At 43.6% G+C, this 27795-nt stretch overlaps 1 protein-coding gene across 2 annotated transcripts in view; it reads left to right on the top strand.

The window, feature by feature from the left end:
- SCLT1 (sodium channel and clathrin linker 1) overlaps window positions 1-27795 on the top strand; it is a 365290-nt gene that overhangs the window by 255150 nt on the left and 82345 nt on the right. For both annotated transcript variants that reach the window (XM_082270326.1, XM_082270327.1), the window contains exons 15-18: window positions 651-722; window positions 2655-2729; window positions 10505-10650; window positions 25982-26174. In XM_082270326.1, the coding sequence (XP_082126452.1) occupies window positions 651-722; window positions 2655-2729; window positions 10505-10650; window positions 25982-26174 (486 nt within the window). The remainder of the gene's footprint in view (window positions 1-650; window positions 723-2654; window positions 2730-10504; window positions 10651-25981; window positions 26175-27795) is intronic.

Genomic DNA, 27795 nt, shown 5'->3' with positions numbered 1-27795 from the left:
TTTCCTGCATCTTTCAGTTACACTTAGAGAAGGAAGGGGATAGGAATGAATGAGTTTCTGCACATAATGAACTGACCAGTAGACCTACATTAGTACTGGGAGCAAGGCAAGCACCTGAATGTCAGGGAAGGCAGGGAGTTGCAAGGCAGGTGCAGAAGGTCAGGACGGGTTTTGTAATTTAACATACTAGTGAGCTGTTAGCTACAGCCTATTGGAGTGGTGCTTTCAAGTGCCACTAAAAAAGACATTGTGTGCCCACTTGAGCGTGCATGCCATAGGTTGCTGACCTCTGCTCTATTGCTTTAAATTAGAAAGGTTCTATTAGGTGTGCAGTGAAACAATCACCATGCTACAACCACAGCGCAGCACCTCTAAGCAGAAAGATGAAACTGCATATTTAATGAAAAAATTTGGTAACCGCAATATTTAACTTCAATAAATTCATAGAATCACATTTTTTTAAATATTTACACATGGATAAGGTTATTTACATTAAGCTGAACCCTTTCATATTGTAAAAAGGCTATAGTTTCATTTTGAAATATATAAGCATCTCCCGCTTTGCATATAATTTGCACACCTAACCTTGTTTCTTTCTTAGCGCCTGTGTCTCTTTATCGATGTACAGTGTATGCACTTTCTTATTTCAGGTGGAAAATGCCAAGAAACTTTCCAATATACAGATTTTGCGGTTGACTGACGACATCTCCGCTTTGCAAACCGTATGTAGATCTCTGTTGAGTGTGTCAATTATTTCTTTACTTTTTCACTCCATACATTTATGTTCACATGGGAAAACATACACAAATATGTATATATATTTGCAACTTGAGAAAAGTCACTTTTTTAAAAAAAATTGCTTTAGCAATATTGATGAATTTTAATGTGTTCTACATTTACATAACGTCTGTAGATTTTCTTTTAAATACAGCCAAAAAAGGTTCTTGCAAATTTGCAAATGACTCATTTAAATTAAAAGTGAGTCTCCATGTTATAGTTTTGTTTAAAATGTGATATTTTCAAGGCAAGCTAAATAGGTCTATAGTCAGTGCGACTCCTTATCATTCAGTACTGCTTAGTGCTCATTAAACACAAATAGTACCATTTAACACTTAAGGGATAATTTGAGAAATGACTGTAAAATCTCTGGATAAAAGTGTTTTCTTTTCCTTTCATTTACTATAGTGTGAATAGAGTTAGGCCATTTAGAATCTTGCAAGATAATTTCCATCATCATGCAGCCTCTCAAAAAGCTATTCCCTTAGGATAAAAATATCCCCGAACCCACAGGCAAAAACCATTACTTCTGACTTTAACCATGGGATCATGCATAGTTTTAATGTCAACTTACTCTTGAGTTATGGTAGTCACAAATACATAGTTTTTTTCATACTTTAATTTCTTCTTTAGCAGTTTATTTTATCATGGAAGACTGAGCTACTGTGGGCATAAGATCCTATTTTTGTGACGCCAGCTTTCTAGGTTTTTGGGAACAAAGGGATATGTTAGTAATATGCAGCAACACTTATCTCAAAGTTATCAGAAATTAACAAAAGGACATGAAAATGTATTAAAGTTATCTTGCGGTCTTGTTAAAATTTGTAAACAGGCAGCAGATTCAGTGATTCTACAAGGCTAGTAAGCATGTAGAAGATTTGCTTTCACCAAAGGTTACCAGATTTTAGACCTTAACCAATAGCAAGGTGGATTTGATGCAAATTAGGTCGATTCAAATTACAATTTAAATCACTAGTAAAAAGGCTTGATTTAAATCAACTCAATTTAAATCATAATTTTTAAAGAGCAACTGTCATCTCTGTCCTACAGCGGCTCCTCCTCTGACCTGCTGTTGACTCACCGACAGCCCCATTCATATTAATAGGACAGCTGGTGATGCAGCAGTGACACAACAAGGTGAGGGACGTGGCGGCAGCAGGTGAGTGGATGCCCACTAACAGGCTCTGCCATGATTGATCTGAAATGACAGGTGCTCTTTAAATGGTAAGGACTCATTCTTGCTGGTAGTTAGTGTGGAATTGTGCGAATGCATCAACGCAGTGCATGTTATTTCAGCTTGAAGGGCTTAGAGTTTACCAAAAATTTAAATATTGCAGAATATACAGCATCATGCTACATAACTAAGCTCCATTTCATGCTGAATAAACTAAATTATTAATGTATCTTAAATAGAAAATAATTTAGATAGATTTTTACTACAAAAGCATTTTATTAAAATAAATTTGTTAAAAATCAAAAAAAATCAGAATTAAATTTAAAAAAAAATGATTATTTTTTTCAAATCATTGCTTCTTTTTTTTTTTTCCACCCTAATCAATAGAAAAAGTAATCAATATAGCCAATAAGAAAAGGAGGGTTGATGTCATTATAACCAAGAAAACTGTGAAAATTTACTTTTTACTTCCAGATATCAGATTTCCAGTATGAGTTTTCACGGCTACCCTTAAGAGATTGTTAGATAGCTGGGAGATGAGAGAGAGGGCAATAAAGCGCTTACAACATCCTTTATGCACAGCTACTATTAGATGGGATTGCAAGTGTTAATGGCATAGTTTACTTTAAATAAACTCATTTATTTATGAACTCGTTGGAACAAATTGTATATTATATGGTTAAATGTGCCTTTTGTTTAATAGGAATGTGGTGAGAAGCAAAGCCTTATCGAACGTCTTCTAAGAGAGAAGCGAGCTGCAGAGGAAGAGCTTGAGAAGGTAAGACCAAGTTCTAGAGCCCTGGTGTCTGCAGGCTGTTGGACACAATGTAGAAAGTAGAGTGACAGCACAATGTCAGGTGCTGGAACGCCTCCTGTGCTCCAGTGACGGCACTGAAAGAGATACTGTAATGTGGGTCGGGTTTTCTTCGGGGAGTAGAGAAGAGTGTGGAAGTGTATGATCAGGTAAGAGTAATAGGGGGGAGATTTGAACCTTGACTGTTATGTCCAGCATTGTGGGAGGGAGATTATTTAGAAATAACATTCACTGCCACTGACCGCCAATGCAGGGAGATAGAGGTGGAATTAAGTTTCACTGCCAGTTGCCATAAAAGTGAGAGAGAATATGATTTCACTGCCACTGACTACCAATGTTGGCGGGCTTAACGTTCACTGCCACTGACCCCTGGGGGATGGGGTTTGGGGGGTTAAATTTGACTGCCAGTAACCAACAATTCAGGGGGTGGAATTTCACTGCCAGTGACCACCAGTGTGTGTGTGTGTGTGTGTGTGTGTGTGTGTGTGTGTGTGTGTGTGTGGGGGGGGGGGGGTACTTTCACTGCCACTAACCAACAATGTGGGGGGGGGGATAGGATGATAACTTTCACTGCCACTGACCACCAATGTACAGGAGTGTTGCATTTCACTTCCATGACCACTAAAATGGGGGAGGTTTAACTTTCACTGTCACAGAGCACCAGTTCAAGGGGCAGGGGTTACATTTCACTGCCAGTGATCACTAATGTGGAGGAGGGGGTAATGGTACTGACACCAGTGCTGGAAACTTTTACTGCGTGGGCTGACACCAATGTTGGGGATTATAATTGTGGTCACTAACACCAATGCTGTGGGTTATTATTGCATCCACTGACATGGGTGGGGGTTATTATTGCATCCACTGATACCAATGCTGGGGGTTATTTCTGCCATCACTGACACCAATGATGGGGGTTATTACTGTGTCCACGGACATCAATGATGGGGTTTATTGCGCCCACTGACATTATGGGTGTGGTTTATTAGTGCATCCACTCACTCCAATGCTGTTGGTATTATTGACATCAGTGTTGGGGGTTATTGTACTCCAGCTTCTTTAGTGTACATTGCCATACACTGCGAAAATTGCAGTAGGACCAACATTTTCAGGTGTTGAAGTGTGAAGATGCGCTGCTCTTGTGTGGCCCTCTGGAAGTTTCAAGGCCCGCACACTCACTGTTTTAGAGTGAACCAGATGCTGTCTCTAATTATTTAACTCAGATCCCAGTGTGGATATGTCAGGGTATTTTTAGCAATTCACTTGTAATTCTTACAGTATATATATATATATGTATATATTGTAAGAATTACAAGTGAATGTATGTTTGTGTGTTTTTTTTATATATATTATTATTATTATTTTTAGAGAGAAGGAAAGAAAACAAGAGATTTGCCCCCACTTAGAAGATTACTACCTTTTAAGCATACCTTGTCCCCTTGAAGCTTGATTTAGGTCAATCGTTGAATGCATTTCTAACGCTAGTAGGAGAAGGTAGAACAACCTGATCCATTCTAGGGCTCCTACAGCTTCTCAGGCTTGACCGCGCTTGACTGCACTATTGTATTCTGACAATAAACAGATCAGTACTGCAGCCATTGGCTAAAGCTGCTGATCCAGTGGCTTTTATCTGGTAGGGCGGTTGAACAGAAGTCAACCGGTAGATTTATGTTCAACTGCAGTGGCCATACATCTATGGCTACCTATACTCTCGGTCACCTCCCTAACTGCAGCATAGGACACTTCTAGGCACACAACCTTATTCTAAAGACACAAAGAAACAGACCATGGGGTTGATTTACTAAAATTGGAGAGTGCAAAATTTGGTGCAGCTCTGCATAGAAACCAATTATCTTCCGGTTTCCTTTGTCAAAGCTTAATTTAACAAGCTGAAGTTAGAAGTTGATTGGCTACCATGCACAGCTGCATCAGATTTTGCACTCTCCAGTTTTAGTAAATCAACCCCATAATCTGTTTCTTTATGCACACAGCCTGTTAGAGGACCAAGTGCTCAGAATGCAGTCCTGAGGCCTCCCAAATAGAGCATAGCCTTTTTCCACAGGCAAAAAGACTGTTTATTTAGGCACTCAGCCTTGATAAATACATACATATAAACAGCCCAATGGGGAGTCAGGTATATGTTTGACACTGCTAGCATGCAGGCATTTAGTGGCCTGTCAACACTGCCATCTTGTCAAGTAATTCAAATGAAATATATCATTTTCCAGTACTTAAAGGCAAATGTTTTGCATGTCAGCAGCACCAGGGTCCTATGCTCAAAATTTGACCATGACCTTGTGGACCATCAGTGGAATCCATAAAGAGTTTTGAAGGCGCTCTTTAGAATTCTGTTTTACCATTGCACCACAAATGTTGATTCTTGCAACAGATTCATGTCCCTGTTGAGAACAGGTACATGAACTTGTCGTGGGAGGAGGAATGCACTGAGACTGGAGTGTCCATACCAAACCTTCTGTCCTTAGTGCAGCTCACTTACACTGAGCCTAATAAAATTACAGGCTCAGTGTTATTAACCTTCCTCCCCAGCCACCGCATAGGCACAGCAGTCAAGAAGTTTTTTTTTTTGTGAGGTGGGCAGAGCCTGTTAGAGAACTCTTAAAGATTAAAGAGATTAAAGACTGTGGGCGTATTCCATAGCCTCTAATGGAGTGTATAGTGGCTATGGAATCTGCCCACTGCCATTCACTGTCAGTCACAAGGCAGATGGACCTGATGGGCAAACTAGTCTCTCAGAGTTTCCCATCAGGCTCTGTCCACTGTCAGTGTTCCGCTATGTCATTGATTGCTAGGACATTGTCAGCTGTGCAGCTGAGAATGTCACAACAACCAATGATTTATCACCGGCTCATTCAGCTGCTGACTGGGAGATTCCTGACATTGTCCAAATATTTGGATAATGCCATGATAATTTCCTGGCCAGCAGCCGAATGGGGCCAGGGATAAGTCACTGGTTGCTAGGATGCCAATGGATTCTGCCATTTAGGCAACCGACAAACCCTGCACATTCATGACAACTTCCTAGCACATACATGCCCCACTCTGAGCACTAGCATCCCATTGTATGTCAGCTTAGATGTCAGCTTAGAGTTGGTCATAATTGCCACCAGTTTCCTAATCTGTGAAGTGGAGGGAATTATTTTTGAACCTATCACAGCCATAGTGACAAGCTCTTAAAGTGGGGATAATAAGATCTACCTTAATCTGCTGCACAAATCTGAAAATTTAAAGTGGATCTAAAGCCTAAACATTTTTCTCTGTCGCTCATTGACAGACGTAGTCCTCTTTGATTCACATCAATTGGGTTATGTTGCCTCCGCAGGAGTAGGACTAGGCAGAAAGAAAAAACGTTCTGGCTCCACCCTAGGGGCAGTCCCAGAGGCTATATCCTCCCTCTCTCTGCTACAGGGAATCAGTTTTTTTCTGTCTAGTCAGGAGTAAGGACCTAAGTTCCTTGCTGGGATCTCTGGTCCTGGCAAGATTTTTTTTAGAAAAAATATTTTTTTAGGTAGTTTCTCCAGTTTTTTTCCTGTGAGATCTTCAAGCAAATTACGCCGGATCTGGGCGACGGGCTGGATGTTGAGATCCAGTGGTCACCCCAGCCGGCCTACGAGCGCGCGCAGACCATTGCATTGCGCTTGGTCGGCCGCGACACATTCAAGTAAGTATGCGGGGCCGGGCGACGGGCTGGATGTTGAGATCCAGTGGTCACCCCGGTTCAGCCTACGAGCGCGTGCAGACCAGAGCTCCGCGCTGGGTCGGCCGCGACAGAGTCCCATTGGATTCGGACTTGCATGAGGGTTCTGGGGTTGATGGTGGCTTCCTTCGAAGCAGTCCCATTTGCCCAGTCCCATACCCAAATTCTTCAGGAAGAGATTCTTCTCAAATGGAATCGGAATCCGGAATCCCTGGACAATCGGATCCGATTGAGCAAACAGACCAGAGAGTCTCTGGTCTGGTGGCTTCGGTCTCCGATGCTCAGCCAGGGAAAGTCATTTCTGCCAATATATTGGACGATAGTGGCCATGGACGCCAGTCTATCCGGATGGGGAGGAATTCTCGGTCAGTTATCCGTCCAGGGACTTTGGTCCCCGGAAGAATCCAGGTTACCGATAAATGTATTGGAACTGAGAGCGATCAGACTTTGTCTGATTCACTGGACCGAGCAGCTCCAGGGCAGCCCGGTTCGGATCCAGTCGGACAACGCCACGGCTGTGGCTTATGTCAATCACCAAGGGGGCACCAAGAGTGTCCGGGCGGCCAAGGAAGTGGCTTGCATTCTTCGCTGGGCGGAACGGTTTGTTCCAGCTATCTCTGCGGTGTTCATTCCGGGGGTGGAGAATTGGCAGGCAGATTATCTCAGCCGTCAGACTCTGGATCAGGGGGAATGGTCCCTCCATCCAGAAGTTTTCCACCAGTTGTGCCTACGTTGGGGCACCCCGGATGTGGATCTGTTGGCATCACGATTCAACAGAAAAGTACAGAGATTTGTGGCTCGCTCCCGCGATCCTCTAGCAGAGACCGCAGATGCACTGGTTGCCCCGTGGGGGCAATACCAGCTAATGTATGCCTTCCCTCCTCTCGGGTTACTGCCAAGACTTCTTCGCAGGATAGAGGGGGAAGGAATTCCAGTAATCCTGGTAGCTCCGGACTGGCTTTGCCGAGCTTGGTACGCCAACTTGGTCAGACTGGTGGCGGACGTCCCGTGGCGACTTCCTCTCAGGGAGGACCTACTGTCTCAGGGACCGATCTTCCATCCTGCTTTACGATCGCTGGCTTTAACGGCCTGGCTATTGAGACCCAGGTGCTGAAGGACAAGGGATTGTCAGCTTCAGTTATTCCTACTCTAGTTAAAGCAAGGAAAGCGACTTCCAGAAAGATTTATCATCGCACATGGAAGTCCTACATTGCATGGTGTGAACCTCTGGGGTTCCACCCACGTTCTTATTCGGTTAGTCGAATATTAGCTTTTCTGCAACAAGGGGTTGAGCAGAAACTGGCCTTGAGCACTATCAAGGGTCAGGTCTCAGCATTAGCCATCTTCTTTCAGAAACCTGGCTACTCATTCAAAATTACAAAAATTGGCTACTCATTCTTTGGTGCGGAATTTCATCCAGGGGGTGCGACATCTGGCTCCGCCAGTGCGCGCGCCGTTACCACCCATGGATCTTAATTTAGTATTGTCGGTTCTTCAGAAACCTCCCTTTGAAGATATTAGGGAGATTCCTTTACCTATGTTGTCCCAGAAGGTGGCCTTCTTGGTGGCTATCACTTCTGCACGCAGGGTGTCAGAACTGGCTGCATTATCTTGTCGTTCCCCATATCTGGTGGTTCATAGAGATAAGGTGGTTCTTCGTCCGAATCCATCCTTCCTACCAAAAGTGGTTTCAGAATTTCATCTGAATGAAGAAATTGTATTACCTTCCCTGTGTCCTAAGCCCAGTCATCCTCGGGAGTTTGCTTTACACTCCTTGGATGTGGTCCGGGCGATCAGGGTATACTTGAAAACGACAGACTCGTTTCGCAAGACGGATTCACTTTTTGTGGTCCCGGATGGACCCAAAAAGGGGTTGCCTGCATCTGCCGCGACTATTTCCAAATGGATCAGACAGACGGTGGTACAGGCTTATTCTATTAAGGGTCGGGAGCCCCCGTTCCCTGTTAAGGCGCATTCCACTCGGGCACTGAGTGCGTCATGGGCCTTTCGCCATCAGGCGTCAGTGGTCCAGGTGTGCAAGGCGGCTACCTGGTCGTCGGTGCATACCTTTACAAAACATTATAAAGTTGATGTAATGGCATCGTCTGATGCCTCGTTTGGCCGCAAGGTTTTGCAGGCCGCAATTTGAGGAGACCAGTGGTCTACCTCGAGGGTTTTTTTCCGTTGGAATTTTTATTTGAGTCTCATTCTTTGTTTATAATGAGCCTTTAAAACTTCTAGTTGGCACCGGTTGGGCCTTCTAGATTGGATTTTGATTTCTGTCAATCCCACCCCTCATTTGTGGCACTGCTTCTGGATGTCCCAATTGATGTGAATCAAAGAGGACTACGTCTGTCAATGAGCGACAGAGAAAATTGGATTTTTGTAAGATCTTACCGTAAAATCCTTTTCTCTTAGCTCATTGACAGACGTAGTACCCGCCCCTCTATCATTGAGTTGGGTTGGGTTAAATTCTCTGTTACTGCTTTATAACAGAACTGATTCCCTGTAGCAGAGAGAGGGAGGATATACCCTCTGGGACTGCCCCTAGGGTGGAGCCAGAACGTTTTTTCTTTCTGCCTAGTCCTACTCCTGCGGAGGCAACATAACCCAATTGATGTGAATCAAAGAGGACTACGTCTGTCAATGAGCTAAGAGAAAAGGATTTTACGGTAAGATCTTACAAAAATCCAATTTTTCCTTAATGCTTTCCCTGCATTAAGGTAAAAGATGTTCCAGTACCTGTATTGCCCACCTTATATTTATCTGAGCCGTCCATCTGTAGTGGCGCTCCTGCTCTCACAGGCCTTGCACAGGCAGCAGGAGCCATTGGCTCCCTCTGCTGTCAGTCAAATCCTGTGACGAGGGGGTAGGACCGAGCTGTGCTGTCTATGCCTGTGGATGTAGGCAGCGTGGCCCTGGATCAAGCCTGCAGATATGGCATAATAGAAATCAGTTTCCTATGGTGGCACACTGAGCAGAGGAGGCACAAAGAGCGCCAGCAGGGGACCTCAGAAGAGGAGGATCGGAACAGCTCTGTGCAACTCTAATGCACAGAGCAGGCAAGTATAAGATGTTTATTATTTTAAAAAATTATATATTTCTCTTACGTCCTCTGACAGTCGCCGCCTCTCCATATTCGTCACTATGGGGGTTATTGACCTTTGCTACTCCTACGGAGCAAAGGTCAATAACCCCACAGTGACGAATATGGAGAGGCGGCGACTGTCGGAGGACTCAGAGAAAGGAATTTTACAGGTAAGATTTTACAAAAATTCAGTTTTCTCTTACGTCCTCCGACAGTCGCCGCCTCTCCATATTCGTCACTATGGGGTTATTGACCTTTGCTCCGTAGGAGTAGCAAAGGGCAATAACCCCCATAGTGACGAATATGGAGAGGCGGCGACTGTCGGAGGACTCAGAGAAAGGAATTTTACAGGTAAGATTTTACAAAAATTCCGTTATTTTACAATCACTTTAATAAACCTGTCACAAGGCTTTCGAGAATTAGGCGCAGATTAGTTAAAAGATGCTACCGCTTGTAACGTGTGATGAATGCTTTATTTAATCCCCCCATGAGTTTTATTTTTTTTCAGCAATGGAAAACCATATTTCAATGTTACTTGACTACTGTCTTTATAGCCTGTTTGGGGGTTGTTTGTGTAACTAGTTTAGGGAAGTTAGATTGTAAGTTTTTGTGCTGTTCTGTATGGTTTGTAAATAAAACATAGCCATGACATTCGTGTATATGCTGCTGTTTAAAATTCGTGCCATTCATTTTGAAAACATTTAGCTTTTTCATTTTTGGGGCATTCTCTCAATAATTTGTTAGTTTTGTGACTTTTTAAAGATGTACAGTTTTGTTGTTTACCAAGTTTAGGCTTTTCTGTGCCATCTGTTTACTTTTGTGCAGGGTATTCTTTTGTGTCTTTTGTCTTTGGTTTTTTTGACTTGGCTCATATCCAGAAAACACATTTCAATCGCTCATGGTGATCTAGTGTCAAAACCATCCAATCTCTTGTTGCAGGTGTATCAAGAAGGCCGGGGGAATGAGAAAGATTACAGGAAGCTAGAGGAACTACAACAGCGATGTCTTATTGCAGAACGCTGTAGAGATGACCTCCAGATAAGCCTGCGTGCAGCACACAAGAAAATAAAACAATTGGAACTGAAGTGAGCAAACCCATTTTACCATCCATTATAGCTGAAAAAAGCCAAGTGCTGTAAAAGCTTTCTGAGATGACTATGTAGATTACTGTCCTACAGGGAATTGTACGTACATCATTTTGAGATAGGGCCACATGTTGACTAATTTTACTTTTTCAGCTGTGCATTCAACTTATGGAAAATGTCTTAAAAGGTGCAGGCTCTATATCCTGTGATTTCGTAAAATACAGCTACACTCTGTGCACATTTGTTATGCAGGTTTACTGTGTATTTAAAATCCTAATTGTTGGAATTGTATGTGTTAAAATGATTTTACAGTTTTATTAACAGAAGTATATTTATAAATGTTTTCTCACAAGATTCACACAACATTCACTCTAAATTCATAAATTTTTCTCGTTGGATTCAGATGTCAGTCCTGAGTGAAAGATGTGTGAATCTTGTGAGAAAACATTTATAAATAGATCTCTTGATTTAGTAGAAATGTTACAATCTATTGTTCTCTATTCTGTGGGTTTTTTTTTTTCTATCCTAGTAAAACAGCTTTTTGTTAAGGTTTAATTCACACTGAATGGACAGCTGCCAGAGAGGTAAACGGCAGCGATTTACCCTCCAGGAGCAGTCCATTCCGACTTTGGTAGAGTGTGGTGCGTGAATTGTTTATTTTTAAACTTTATTTGAAGTGCAGAAAAGTGACACTTCCTTCATGTCACTGTTCAGCAATGTGATGCACTACACTGCTGTATGTGATCCTATGTAGTGTGTTGCAATAAATTACAGCATGACTGCATTTTATCGCAGCTCGGGGGTGCATTGCAGTGTGAACAGGACACACCGAAAACCGTTTTTTCCTGTGTGTTCTAACAGTGAATGATTAAATACACATTCAGTTTGATCTTTTACAGAAATTGTTTATAAAAGGAGAATTGTTCAGAGTATATTGTAAGGCGAAAACCTATCACATTTTTGAAGGCCCCCGGAGCACAGGACAATGGAATTACCCACAAAATGACCCCACTTTGGAAAGCAAACATAAAAAGCACCCTAACATATGTCCTAGGAGGCATAATGAGTCTTTTGAACATGTAATTTTTTTTCCACAAGTTTTTGGAAAATGTGGAAAGAAAATGAAAACATATTTTTTTTGTCAAATTATACATTTTTTTTAACACATAGCATGTACATAGCAAAAATTACACCCCAAAATACATTCTGCTACTACTTCTGAGTATGGCGATACCACATGTGTGAGACTTCTCCACAGCCTGGCCACATACAGGGGCCCAAAATCCTAGTAGCATCTCCAGGTGTTCTAGGAGCACAAATTACATATCTAATTTCATTCCTATCTATCATACCTTTGAAGGCCCTGGAGCACCAGGACAATGGAATTACCTGCAAAATGACCCCATTTTGGAACGCAAACACCTCAACGTATATTCTATGAGGCATGGGCTGCCGAAAGGTACTCAGATACTCTGATGGGCTGCAGATAGGTACTTGGGTACTCTTATGGGCTGGCAACAGGTACTTGGGTTCTCTAATGGGCTGCAGAGAGGTACTCGGGTACTCTGATGGGCTGCAGATAGGTACCCAGGTACTCTAATTGGCTGGAGACAGGTACTTTGGTACTCTGATGGGCTGCAGAAAGGTACTCGGGTATTCTGAGCTGAAGACAGGCACTCGGGTACTCTGATGGTCTGCAGATCGGTACTCGGGTACTCTGGGCTGGAGACAGGTACTCGATACTCTGTGCTGGAGACAGGTACTCAAGTACTCTGGGCTGGAGACAGGTACTCTGGGCTGGAGACAGGTACTCGAGTACTCTGGGCTGGAGACAGGTACTCGGGTACTCTGGGCTGGAGACAGGTACTCGAGTACTCTGAGCTGGAGACAGGTACTCGAGTACTCTGGGCTGGAGACAGGTACTCGAGTACTCTGGGCTGGAGACAGGTACTCGAGTACTCTGGGCTGGAGACAGGTACTCGAGTACTCTGGGCTGGAGACAGGTACTCGAGTACTCTGGGCTGGAGACAGGTACTCGAGTACTCTGGGCTGGAGACAGGTACTCGGCTACTCTGGGCTGGAGACAGGTACTCGAGTACTCTGGGCTGGAGACAGGTACTCGAGTACTCTGGGCTGGAGACAGGTACTCGAGTACTCTGGGCTGGAGACAGGTACTCGGCTACTCTGATGGGCTAGAGACAGGTACTCGGCTACTCTGATGGGCTGCAGATAGGTACCCAGGTACTCTAATTGGCTGGAGACAGGTACTTTGGTACTCTGATGGGCTGCAGAAAAGGTACTCGGGTATTCTGAGCTGAAGACAGGCACTCGGGTACTCTGATGGTCTGCAGATCGGTACTCGGGTACTCTGGGCTGGAGACAGGTACTCGATACTCTGTGCTGGAGACAGGTACTCAAGTACTCTGGGCTGGAGACAGGTACTCTGGGCTGGAGACAGGTACTCGAGTACTCTGGGCTGGAGACAGGTACTCGGGTACTCTGGGCTGGAGACAGGTACTCGAGTACTCTGAGCTGGAGACAGGTACTCGAGTACTCTGGGCTGGAGACAGGTACTCGAGTACTCTGGGCTGGAGACAGGTACTCGAGTACTCTGGGCTGGAGACAGGTACTCGAGTACTCTGGGCTGGAGACAGGTACTCGAGTACTCTGGGCTGGAGACAGGTACTCGAGTACTCTGGGCTGGAGACAGGTACTCGAGTACTCTGGGCTGGAGACAGGTACTCGAGTACTCTGGGCTGGAGACAGGTACTCGGCTACTCTGATGGGCTAGAGACAGGTACTCGGCTACTCTGATGGGCTGCAGAAAGGTACTCTGGGCTAGTGACAGGTACTCGGGTACTCTGATGAGCTGGTGACAGGTACTCGGGTACTCTGATGAGCTGGTGACAGGTACTCGGGTACTCTGATGAGCTGGTGACAGGTACTCGGTACTCTGATGGGCTGGAGACAGGTGCACTGATGTGCTGTGGACAGGTACTCTAATGGGTGGGGACAGGTACTCTGCTGGACTGGTGACAGGTCCTGTGTCCAATCACAGCCAGTCACGTGTTAAAGAGCCAATTTAATTGGCTCTTTACCCTGATTGGAGATGGGGCTGTGTCAGAGTGACATGCCTCTCTGCATCCCCGATCACTGCGCTGCATGCCCCAGGGGGCGTGGACGAGCGGCGTGATCAAGGACAACACATATGACCGGCTGTGATTGGACACAGCCGGTCACATGGTAAAGAGCCACTTTGATTGGCTCTTTACCCCAATCGGCAATGGGTTGTGTCCCAAGGGACACGCCTCATCCCAGATTGCCGCGCTGCACGCCCCTGGGGGCGCACAGGAGCGGGGAGAACGGGGAGACGTCATATGACATCTGCCCGGAGGGAGTGAATGTTCCTGCCGGGGTCATTTTACAATGTGCCAGTAGGGAAAGGGTTAATCTTTGAATTGACAATTCTTTTATTTATTTTTTTTTTGATTAGCTCTAAATGTATTCACAGTTCTTTTTCCTTACCATTATTTATTGTATTTTGTGTTTAGTGTGGAGGCTTGACCTTCAGGTCACATTTTAATGGAATTCCACAATTTTTCTAGCCTATACACTTAATACATTTGGGTCCCAAACCATGTAGAGGTCAAAGTGTCAGTAACAGACTAGGATTTGCATAGTGTGGTAACATTAGCATGTCAAATGTCAGCACATATGCACGGCAGCAGATCACAATTATCTGTTAGTTTCCCTCTTTACAGATCATTACAAATCTGAATAAATCATTTTTGCATAGGTCAGTGAAACTTTATTAAAGCAGAGCTATCATTAAATTTCACACTTTGGTAGTGCATGTCAGTATTGTTAAATCATAGTATTATTTTTAGTAAAAAACAAATCTTGCCATGGATAAAATTGCTACTTTTCTTAGTTTCTGTTGTAAAATTTTGCAAAAAAAAAAATCTTTCTTCATAAATTTAGGTCAAAATGTATTCTGCTATATTTCTTTTGTAAAAATAACCCGATAAAGTATTCGGACCCCCTTAACCCTTTTAAATGTTATGTTGCAGACTGATTCTACAGTTCTTTAAATTCATTTTTTTGGTCACTAATCTGCCCTCAGTACCCTATAATGACTATGTCATTGTCAACAGAATTTAAAAATATTCAGTGAATTTATTAAAAAGAAAAAACAGAAATATCATGTACTTCAAATGGAGCTTCAGTCAGCAGCTACAAAAACTACGATCCAGCAGTGTGCTGACCCCAGCCATTTTCATCTCCTATCGTCTGTCCCCAGCATTGGCATGTTAACTGTGGGCATCCGACTGTGACAGCTTATGGTGTCCACTGCACATGCGTGAGCCGTGCTGCGCATTGTGAATGATCCTGTGGTCTTCAGGGACCTGTCGCGTGTCCCAGAAGACTGCGGGGGGAGAGAACTTCCGCTTCCGATCACCTAGGCGATGTCAAAATCAGGTACCTGCTTCCCCCCCCCCGCTGCCCAAAAGTGCCATTTCTGTACCAGGAGCGGGGGAGGAGGCCTTAAAATGGAACCCACCCTTTTGGGTGGAGCTCTGCTTTAATTATGTAAACCCTTTTTCTCAGTACTTTGTTCAAGCACATTTCACATCAATTACAGCCTAGAGCCTTTTTTGGGTATGACGCAACTTTGCACTCCTGGGTTGGGGGATTTTCTGCCATTCTTTTTGCAAATCCTCTCAAGCTCAGTCAGGTTGGATGGTACTGTCCGTGGACAGCCATTTTCAAGTTTCTCCAGAGGTGTTCAATAAGGTTCAAGTCAGGGCTGTGGCTGGGCCAATCCAGGACATTCACAGTTGTACCTTAGCCACTCCTGTGCTGTCTTGTCTATGTGCTTAGGATCGTTGTCATGTTGGAAGGTTAACCTTCGACCCAGTATGAGGTCCTAAACGCTGTGGAACATGTTATTATTGGGGATATCTCTGTACTTTCCTCTATTCAGGTTTACCTCAGCCCTGACCAGTCTCCCAGTCCCTGCTGCTGAAAAACACCCCCACTGCATGATGCTGCCACCACTATGTTTCACTGTTGGGATGGTATTGGGCATGTGATAAGCGGTGCCTGGTTTCCTCTAAATATAACATTTAGAATTGAGGCCAACCAATTCAATCTCGTTTTCTTCAGCTTGTTCTTCACAATCTGAGAGTCCTTCAGGTGCTTTGTGGCAAACTCAAAGCGGGCTTTCATGTGTTTTTCACAATTCACTTGTTTGAGTAAACAATGCTATCATGAATGGATACCATGGGATTGGACACAGCGGTCACAGATCGAGCCGCTGTGCTCCAACAAAAGGACCCGTATGTCCTCCTGGAGTAACAGAGCACCCGCCCAGCCAATGTAGATGAATGGCTGGGGCGGGTGATCTGTTATTTCGGGGGTCCTTCTGTTGGAGCACAGCAGGGTGATCTGTGACTACTGTGTCCAATCACATTGTAGCCATTCATGATAGCATTGTTTACTCTGGAAGTGGTTAAGGTTTTTTACCTTAAAGTGATTGTAAAGGTTTCTTTTTTAAATGACAAACATGCCTATACTTACCTGCTCAATGGAACAGAGCAGCCGCAAACCTCCTCTTTTTGGGTCCCCCACCGGCGCTCCTGGCCCTCTGTCCAGTGCTCCTGTGGAAAGCTGCTTCCCATGGGAAAACTTATGCATGCTCGCACCTGAGCCCCGCTGCTACGTCCATTGACCCGCACCTTCGTCACTGGCTTTGATTGACAGCACTGGGAGCCAATGGCTAGGGAGACCCGGAAGTGAGGGGAGAGAAGAGCTGCAGAAGTGCATTGCACTGGATTGAATGAGGGCTCAGGTAAGTAAAAGGGGGAGTGAGGGAATATGCTGACATCTAAACATTTTTTACCTTAATGCAAGGAATGCATTAAGGTAAAAAATGTTTAGGCTTTACAACCACTTTAATGCATTCTTGGCATTAACCACTTGCCGACCGCTCACATTGAGGTTACTGCGGCAAAGTGGTTCGTTATCGTCCAGCGACGTAGTACTACGTCGCTGGACTCCTCCCCCTGTAGGCGGCGCTTGCTCGCCGCCGGAGGCGCCCTCCCGCTGTTTTCATTCACAGCGGGAGTCGGGCCAGGGGAGGAGCGGCGGCGATCGCCGCTGCTCTTCCCCGATCGTCGGGGAATCTAGTTTGGAGATCCGCCCGCCTGTGTAAACAGAGCGGGCGGATCTCCTAAGTGACAGGGAGTGACAGATCGCAGTGTTCAGCATAGCTGAACATCCGATCTGTCCATGACTCACTCAGTCACCTCCCCCCACACACGTCAGTAAGCACCAGGCATACATTAACCCTTCCCTCTCCAATAAAGTTAACCCCTTCCCTGCCAGTGTCATTTTTACAGTAACCGTGCATATATATAGCACTGATTACTGCAGTAATGTCACTGGTACCCCCAAAAGTGTCAAAAATGTCAGTCAAGGGTCCGATCTGTCCACCGCAATGTCGCAGTCCCGCAAAAAAAATCGCAGATCGCCACCATTACTCGTTAAAAAAAAAAACACCAAAAATGACAAAAATCTTTCCCTTAGTTAGTAAACGCAATAACTTTTGCGCAAACCAATCAAAATACGCTTATTGTGATTTTTTTTACCAAACATAGGTAGCAGAAAACAAATTGGCCAAAAATTTTAAAAAATTTAGATTTTTGCATTTTTTTGGGGGGGAATTTCATATAAAAAATGTTAAAAATATTGTTATTTTTTCAAAATAAACGCTCTTTTTTTGTTTATAGCGCAAAAAGTAAAAATCGCACAGGTGATCAAATACCCCTAAAAGAAATCCCTGTTTGTGGGGAAAAAAGGACGTAAATTTAGTTTGGGTACGGTGTCGCACGACCGCGCAATTGTCAGTTAAACTCACACAGCGCCGAATCGCAAAAAGTGGCCTGGACATAAGACAGCAAAATCCTCCCGTGGTAAAGTGGTTAAGGTTAAAAAAAAAAAACTTTCATGTTAAGCTCCCCCAACATCCCCCCCCCCCCCCAAATACTTATCTGACCCTGATCTCTATCCAGCGCTTCTCTCTCTCGCTTCTCTTCTCTGCTTACCAGCATATGTATATGAATTATTATTTACATCATCATTTGTAAACTGTCCACATCTCATATAAAGTCCCATTTATTTTTGAACACTATGTGCTCTACTGTTTAATCACACATAGGGATGGAGACTCAATGGCAAGAGTCTCATCTAAAGTCCCACTTCCCCCCCCCCCTACCCCCCCCTACCCCTACCCCCCCCTACCCCCCCTTCCCCTCCCTTTCTTTTAATACAAATCCTGTGAGTAGGGAGTGGGGGCAGGATCAACTGTCAATAGATGCACACAGCCTGGCTTGGGATCGAGCCCACACATCTGCCTCCATAGCAAGAGCTTATATATGGGTGCAGACAGAGAAAAGCAGGATCGGGCAGCTCCGAAGACCCCAGAAGAAGAGGTTTGGGGCTGCTTGGTGCAAAACCATTGCACAGAGCAGGTAAGTATAATATGTTTGTAACTTTTTTTTTTTTAATTATAACTTTACAATTACTTTCAATAGAAACACGTTTGGTTATGTACAACATATTAACGTACACTGATATTTTGTATATCAAGCTTATATCTTCCACATCTGTCTGTATTTATATATGTTTGTGTGTGTTTATATGTATGTATATGTATACACAAAGTGTGTGTGTGTGCAAATATTTATATATATATATATATATATATATATATATATATATATATATATATACATATATATATATATAAACACACACACACAGCTCAAAAAAATTAAAGGAACACTTTTTAATCATAGTGTATCATCAAGTCAATTAAACTCCTGGGATATTGATCTGGTCAGGTAAGTAGCAGAGGGGGGCTGTTAATCAGTTTCAGCGTCTTTGGTATTTATAAAACTAACAAAATGTGCACTAGATGGGCAACAATGGGAAAACTTCCAAAACAGAATGGTTTTACAGGTGAAGGCCACTGATGTTTTTTTCCTACTCATCTTTTCCTACTGTTTTGCATTTAGCTAGGGTCAGTGTCACTACTGGTAGCATGGGGCGATACCTGAACCCTAGAGAGGTTGCACAAGCAGTCCAACTCCTCCAGGATGGCACATCAATATGTGCCATTGCCAGAGGGTTTGCTGCGTCTCCCAGCACAGTCTCAAGAGCATGGAGGAAATACCAGGAGACAGGTAGTTACTCTAGGAGAGCCGGACAGGGCTGTAGAAGGTCTTTAGCCCATCAGCAGTACCGGTATCGGCTTCTTTGTGCAAGGAAGAACAAGATGAGCACTGCCAGAGCCCTACAAAATAACCTCCAGCAGGTCACTGGTGTGAATGTCTCTGACCAAACAATCAGAAACAGACTTCATGAGGGTTGCCTGAGGGCCCAACGTCCTCTAGTGGGCCCTGTGCTCACTGCCTGCCACCATGGAGCTCAATTAGCATTTGCCATTGAAAACCAGAATTGGCAAGGCCTCTACTGGTGCCCTGTGCTTTTCACAGATGAGAGCAGGTTCACCCTGAGCACATGTGACAGTCTGGAGAAACTGTGGAGAATGTTATGCCGCCTGTAACATCGTTCAGCATGACCGGTTTGGTGGTGGATCAGTGATGGTCTGGGGAGGCATATCCGTGGAGGGACGCACAGACCTCTACAGGCTAGACAATGGCACCCTGACTGCTATTAGGTAGCAGGATGAAATCCTTGGACCCACTGTCAGTCCCTACACTGGTGCAATGGGTCCTGGGTTCCCCCTGGTGCATGACAATGGCCGGCCTCATGTGGCAAGAGTATGCAGCCAGTTCCTGGAGGATGAAGGAATTGATGCCCTGGTCTGGATCTGGGAGAAAATACCCCAGGACACGATCCGTCATCTCATTAGGAGCATGCCCCGATGTTGCCAGGCTTGCATACAAGCACATAGGGGCCATACAAACTACTGAGTACCATTTTGAGTTGCTGCAATGAAATTTCAGTAAAATGGACTAGCCTGCTGCATAATTTTTTCACTTTGATTTTCGGGATGTCTTTGCAATTAGCCCTCTGTAGGTTGACAATTTTCATTTCCATCAAACGATGTGGCATACTTTCATTCCTAACACATTGCCAAGTCCATATCCGTAAAGATATCCTGCATTATATTTTTCCCCATTAAGATCTAAAACACACACACACAAATTTGAAAAAAATTAACACTTTTTAATCAGAGTATAGCATCAAGTCAAATAAACTCCTTGGATATTGATCTGGTCAGTTAGGTAGCAGAGGGGGTTGTTGATCAGTTTTAGCTGCTTTGGTGTTAATGAACTTAACAGGTGCAGTAGAAGGGCAACGATGAGATGACCTCCAAAACAGGAATGGTTTTACAGGTGGAGGCCACTAACTTTTTTTTTCCCTACTGATCTTTTCTGACTGTTTTTCAATAGTTTTGCATTTGGCTAGGGTCAGTGTCACTTATCGGTAGCATGGGGTGATATCTGTACCCTATAGAGGTTGCACATACAGTCCAACTCCTCCAGGGTGGCACATCAATACGTGCCATTGCCAGAAACGTTGTATCTCCCAGTACAGTATCAAGAGCATGGATTGAATTCCAGGAGACAGGCAGTTACACTAGGAGAGCTGGACAGGGCCATAGAATTGGCAGGTCCACCACTGGTGCCCTGTGCTTTTCACAGATGAGAGCAGGTTCACCCTGAGCACATGTGACAGAGGTGAGAGGGTCTGGAGAAGCTGTGGAGAACGTTATGCTGCCTGTGTTCAGCATGACTGGTTTAGGGAGGCATATCCATGGAGGGACGCACAAACTTTTCCAGGCTAGACAATGGCACCCTGACTGCTATTAGATATCGGGATTAAATCCTTGGACCCATTGACAGACCCTACACTAGTGCAGTGGGCCCTGGGTTCCTCCTGGTGTAGAACAATGCCCGGCCTCATGTGGCGAGAGTATGCAGCCAGTTCTTGGAGAATGAAGTAATTGATACCATTGAATGGTCCCCATGCTCATCTGACCTAAATCCAATAGAACACCTCTGGAACATTATGTTTTGGTCCACCCAACGCCACCAGGTGGCAACTCAGTCTGTTTAGGAGCTCAGTGATACGATGGTTCAGATCTGGGAGGAAATACCCCAGGACACCATCTGTCATCTCATCAGGAGCATGCACTGATGTTGTCAGGCATGCATACAAGTACGTGGGGACCATACAAACTACTGAGTACAATTTTGAGTTGCTGCAATGAAATTTCTGCAAAATGGACTAGCCTGCTGCATAATGTTTTCACTTTGATTTTTGGGGTGTCTTTGAATTCAGCCCTCTCTCTGTAGGTTGATGATATTCATTTTTATCAAACGATGTGGCATCCTTTCGTTTGTAACACATTACCCAGTCCACACCAGTTTAGATATCCAGCATGATATTTTTCCCCATTGAGATCTGTTTTCAAAGTGTTCCTTTAATTTGTTTGAGCAGCATGTATATATGTGTGTACACACACACACACACACACACACACACACAGCTTTTGTAGTCTTTGTATTTCTGGTATCAGAACATTGTGTACACCCCTTCGTTTGCTGTAGTATATTTTATTTACAAAAATAACATGATTATTCACAGGAGAAAAATAACTATGATTAGACCATCATTTACAGCCTGCTGTTTATGATTCTTATCCATTTTATGCGACTCTCTTCATTTTTCTACTGTAGATTTTTTCTACTGTAGATTTTTTTTGCAATTTTTTATCAGCGCTTTCTGCTTTCCATCTGCATAAATCTATATGTAATGCCTAGTTTCTGAAAAGTTGTGATTGCAGTTACAATTGTAATTCTCCAAAGGACATATTTTTCTGTCTCGACACAGACTACCTAAAGAGCTCCACAGTTTGGATCAGATGCAAATCAGCGCTTACACATTTAAGCTATTGTTCCATGCACTGAATTAGTAACTGCAAGATGACAATATTACATTCTGATTTCACCTGCAGTCACTTTTGATTAGCGCATTATTCCTAGGCAGAACCCATGGATCACTGCCTGCTGATCGGTGCCATTTAGGAGAATAGGTTCAGTCTGTAGTTTGTCTTACAAAAGTGTGCTGACTGAAAAGCAGTGGATAATAAAATGATACAAATTACTTTGAAGGAAGTTTTTACCCTCCGTAAAATGAACCCTAGTTTGCGGGCAGTTCAAAATGAGGCTTGCCAATGTTGTAGCCTTTTGTTTTTGGCCATATATTAAATTGGTAATATAAATGTTTAATAGTTTTTGTATATATTTTCTGTAATTATTAGGCCTCATGCACACAAGGCGTTTTTACAGCTGTTTTTAGTGTCAGACATTTTTTTTTTTTTGCAGCTTAAAAACGCCCCTCCATGTTATTCTATGGCCTCATGCACACACAGGCTTTTAGGAGCTGTTAGTGGCATAGGCGTTTTTAAGCTGTAAAAAAAAAACCCAGGGCTAGCATGTTCTGGAGCAGCAGCGTTAGGCTGGAAAAAAACGCCTGATGCTGCTAAACGCCGCATACAGTGTTGGGGCACGTCAGTCGTTTTTAACCACTTGCCGAGCGGTTTCTTTATATATACGGTGGCAGAGTAACTCCTACAGGCAAAACCACGTATCGGTACGTTGGTCACCTGGTGGCAGCTAGGGGGCGAGCGCGCGCCGCCGGCGGCACGCTCCCATTTCCAATCGTCAGCGGGGAAGCCGATGAGTGTGTCAGGCAGCTCCAATTGCCACCTGACACCCGCGATCGTTCCTCGCTGAGAGAGAAGGACGGTCGGCTGTTGTAAACACAGCCGACCGTCCTCCCTGAAATGATCACAGATCATTGCAATGGCACACTCATGTGATCCTTCTATATAGGATTTCATGTCCCTATGGTCATCTCAGTAGCCACGCCCCCCCCCCACAGTTAGAATCACTACCCTAGGGACACATTTAACCCCTTGATCACCTATACTGTTAACCCCTTCCCTGCCAGTGTCATTATTACAGTAACAGTGCATATTTTTAGCTCTGATTACTGTAATAATGTCACTGGTCCCCCCAAAAGTGTCAAAAATGTCAGTTAGGGGTCCGATCTGTCCACCGCAATGTCGCAGTCCTGCAAAAAATGGCAGATTGCCGCCATTACTAGTAAAAAAAAAAAAAACAATAAAAATTACATAAATCTTTCCCGCAGTTAGTAGACGCGATAACTTTTGCGCAAACCAATCAAAATACGCTTATTGCGATTTAAAGATTTTAAATATTTTAATTTTTACATTTTTTTTTTTTTTGAGAATGTCATATAGCAGAATGTGAAGAATATTGTTTTTGTTTTTTTTTTTGTTTTTTTTCAAAATTGTCGCTCTTTTTTTGTTTATAGCTCCAAAAAAAATAAAAATCGCACAGGTGATCAAATAGCACCAAAAGAAAGCTCTATTTATGGGGAAAAAAAGGACGTCAATTTTATTTGGGGTACAGCGTCACATGACCGCGCAATTGTCCGTTAAAATAAGGCAGTGCCGAATCGCAAAATAGGGCCTGGTCATTAAGGGTGCAAATCATTCCGGTCTTAAAGTCGTTAATCTGTAGTAGTTGGATTTGAGGTTGTAAAAAAGAAGAGGGCAGGGAAAGACTGCGAAACGCTAAGGCTGCTAAACATGGCTAAAACGTGCATCAACGCCAATACAAAATGCTTTTAAAAGCACGTTTTTACAGCTGCTTTTTCCTGACATCAGAACTGGCTTTGCAGCTAATTTTTTCAAACGCCCCGTGTGCATGAGGACTCAGTGCTGGTTCACATTTGTGTTTACAACAGCTGACCGTCCTTCTCTCTCAGCGGGGAACGATCGCAGGTGTCAGGCGGCAATCGGGGCCGCCTGCCCCGTGCATCCAAGCCCCCGAGCTGCAGGCGCGACCGACGTATACCTACGTTGGTTTGCGCAGGAGGGGCTGCCTGCCGCAGTATAACTGCGGCGAGCGGTCCTTTACTGGTTAATAATATACTAAGTACAGACACAGTGGGGGGGGGGGGGTTTACAAAAACTGGTGCACTTAGAATCTGGTGCAGCTGTGCATAGTAACCAGTAATCCTCTAGGTTTTATTGTCAAATTAGAAACTGATTGGTTACTATGCACAGCTGCACCAGTTTTAGTAAATCTCCCCCACTGGCTGCTATTATCAGTTATTAGTAAATCGTAAAGAAATCTACTGCAGCGAGGAGGCCTCTCTGCATGAAATCACGTATCTGTATGTGTTTTCGATCTTCCTGTTCTGAGGCAAGCAAGTGCGCCGCTGCCAACCAGCTCCCAATGTATTTGGACACAGCGGGAGCCAATCAGCGGGTCCATTGGACATTGGTCTACCTATGTAAACAAGGCAGAGCGCCATTCTGTGACAGGAGAAGACCGAGATCTTGTGTTTCTGCTAAGCAGGAACACGGATCTCTGTCTTCCTACAGTACAAGCACTCCCTAGGGACACATTTAACCCTTTGATTGCCCCTGACATTAACCTCTTCCCTGTCAGTGTCATTAGTACAGTTACGGTGCATAGTATTTAGCACTGATCACTGTATTGGTGTCACTGGTCCCCAAAAAAATTTCGCAGTCCCGCTAGAAGTCACTGATCGCTGCCATTACTAGTAAAAAAATAATAATAATAATTCCATAAAAATATCCCCTAGTTTGTAGAGGCTATAACGTTTGCACAAGCCAATAAATATTTTTTTTTTTTTTTTTTTACCACCAAAAGAAAAGGAAAAAAGGACATTGTATTTGTGTACAGCGTCACACGATGTTTGTCACACGCAATTGTCAGTTAAAGTAAGGCAGTGCCATATCGCAAAAAATGGCCTGGTCGTGAAGGGGGGGGGGTAAACCTTCTGGGGCTGAAGCGGTTTACTGTTCACTACAGATTCTTCCTTGTGCAAATGTTTTCAGCAACCTGTGAACGTTGGGTGAGATTCACAAATACTGATTGATAAATATACCCCTAAAGCTGGCCATACATTTATCAGAATTTATCTAGTTCAGCAGGGACCATCTGAATTCCGATTAATGTGTGGTCGTCCCAACAGAAGACAAGAGGACAAGCTGGAAAACATTTCTTGATCAGTGGCTGCAACCAATAATCAATAATCAATGTATTAGGTCCCGCTGTCATAATACAATGTCCCGGCGGGAATAAAGTTAATTCCTCCACCTACCTTGGTGTGGGTGGAGGAATCTGAGTTTTTATTAGGGCTGAATGGGAAAAAAAAGCTAACAGTATATATCCAGCTTTAGGTCTTTAAAGCATTGTGTGTCATAAAACAACTTCAATTTCGTAAATACTAATTTCGCTTTTATATATCTTTTTTTTTTTTTTCTTTTTTTTTTTAAAGCTCAGTGCTGCGCATCTCCTTTAGCCTCATTTAGCTCCTTCTTTCTACATGCACTCCCTCCAGTAGCATCTTCATATAATTGCTTAGTACTGGCTTCTTTGTAGTGGCAATGGTGGACCATGTCTGTGTTATCACCCCACTAGGGGTTTAAATGACAGTGTGACAAAGCAGGAGTACTATAGAGAGACCATTAAAGCCCCGTACACACACGCAGATCGTCGTCATACAAACGTCGGCGGACGAAAGATCTGCCGATTGTATGCGTGTTAGTATGGTGCCTCCGACAGATGTCTGCACACAATCCGCGGACAAGAGTCTTTCTTGCAAACATGAAAATTTTTGTCTGCAGACACCAGAACAGACAATTGTTTGCCTGTCAGTACAGAAATCAGCCGACAGACCGCAGATTTGCAAGACTGGGCATGCTCAGAAAATAAAAAACACAGGGAAAGTTAACCATTACATGACATCACTTCTGCAGTCAGCTGAAGTCTGCGGACAAAATTCTTGTGCTGTCCTTGTGCTGTCTTTGCACTTTTCAACAGACACCGACATCCCGGGGAGAAAAGACAAACATTTGTATGACGACGATCTGCGTGTCTGTATGGGGCTTTACAGAGTGTGTGGACAAGGACCTTTGGGGCAGGATCATTTGGTATTATTTTTATGAATGCTGCATATTTCAGGATTCTAAAAAATGACTTTTGAAATAAAATAAACCCATCAAACCAAACCAGGAGATTTTAGTCATTGAGTTTAAATCTACTTTAATATATTATGACAAGTCCCCTCATTTTGTCTGATTTTTCTGTTCTGACTTTCTGAATTTTTAATGCAGTATTAATGATCTTTTGCTGGATAAAATATGCATGTGTCCTTTTTTTTTTCTTTTTAGCTCTGAAGAGCAGTTGTCCAGGTGTCAGGAAACGATTCAAAAGCTGAACGAAATTTTGGAGTCGGAAAGAAAAGAGAGCAGTTGTGTGAGCGAGGAGAGGCTAAAGCTGGTGCATGAGAATGAATACTTACGAAAAGAAGTGGAAGAGTGGAAGAGGTCTGCCATGGAGGCTCAGCAAAAACTCAAATTTCAGGTATTGCTAGATTCATTTGGATACGTTCATCCAGAAGCAACAATACAATGAAAAGAAATGACTATTTCTCTCTTTTTAAAGGGACACTATTGCCTATTTTTAGTAAGTATTCATTTTGTGCCTCAGTTCTGTGTATTTCATAAGAACTGTCTATATGGCTCCATAGCAACCAACCACAGTGAGACCTGCTTTGAAAATTTAGAAAACTTTGATTGTGTGTGAGGCAGTTCAAGCATTTTTTATGAAAGACAAATTTATATCATATACCAGAAAGTATTTTTGATGCGGTTTTTTTTTTTTTTTTTCTTACATTGGCAAAGCACAATGTTACTGTGCTTTATTTGTATGATAGTTATTTTATACACTGATTTCTAGGTTCTCCCTCGAACGCTGACCATAGATGGAACCTTTTTTTGTTTGTTTTTTTTTTTCAACTACAGCGCGTTGAACAAAAAAAACTGCCCCCCCCATCCACGCATTCAAGGTGGATGGGGGAATTCTGCTTATCGAGAAGAAAATTTCCAGCTGGGCGGTTGTACAGAAGCTAATTGGTACATTGACTTTACAACCACAGTGCCAATACATGAATCAATATTCGACCAGTCCTTGCTGAATAGGCCAAAATTTTGATCCATGTATGGGCAGCTTTAGGACTCTCCATATGCCTGCAGCCTTGAACAACAGCTGCCTGAAGATCAGTTACAGAATACACTGCACCACCTAAAGAGTGTTTTTCTTTCCTTTTGCAGTCAAAGTCTACCAACAGAACTATGTCAAGAAATGTCCTTAAAAAAATCCCTTTTTTGGTAACCAGCACGTATTAAAAATGCACAAATATGACTGCCTCATGTACCTATCTGGGTATAACATGTTCCCAAAAGTGAAATTAGCCTTAAAAAAAGAAGTATGGACTTAGGAAAAAAAAAAAACATTTATACTCACCAAGGTGGATGCAGCATTGTTCTGATGCTGTATCTGTCCCCTGCCAGCTCTGCAGTGAGAACTAAGTGATCAAACACCGCTGATAGCTCAGTTCTCCCCTCCCCTCTGAGCAGAGAGCCATTATTGTCAGTCACTGGCTCTCTGCTCTGCCCCTGCAGTGCTCACTGGAGTGCTGGGCTGTGGAGAGGGTGGGAGGGGCTGGCTCAGGCCTGCTGAACCAGGTGTCGGTCCAGGCCTCAGCCGACAGTGGACTTTAGCCTGTCCAGACCAGAGCCTTGGCTATACCTTGCCTTTCAGGCATACACACTGGCACTGGTAAGGTCCTTCCCCTGTATGTATTTCTACAAATATGCTTACTATATTGTATAATATTTGATATTATATTAATATAAATAGACAGTTACCAATCTGACTTTCCGAGACCCATTCTGATAACTCTGACATCCTCAATGGCTACCTTGACTTTGTTGGGCTATTCTACTTCAATAAGCCTTTCATTAAGTGGCAAGAAACAATATCCTTATTTTCCACAATAATCTATACACATCACTACCCTTTGGCCTTATCATTTATTTTACATAAAATTATTTCTTACTGTGGGTTTTCTGCCTCCTTGTAATCTTCTCTTTGAACTCCCAAACCTCCCCTTTTTCCCCCTTACTTCTGTCTGTTTGGAACG

The sequence above is a fragment of the Pelophylax lessonae genome, assembly GCF_965119305.1.
Source record: "Pelophylax lessonae genome assembly, chromosome: 1".
In the NCBI taxonomy this organism is placed as follows: Eukaryota; Metazoa; Chordata; class Amphibia; order Anura; family Ranidae; genus Pelophylax; species Pelophylax lessonae.
The sequence above is the reverse complement of the archived record's forward strand: the minus strand, read 5'-3'. Positions and strand labels throughout refer to the sequence as shown.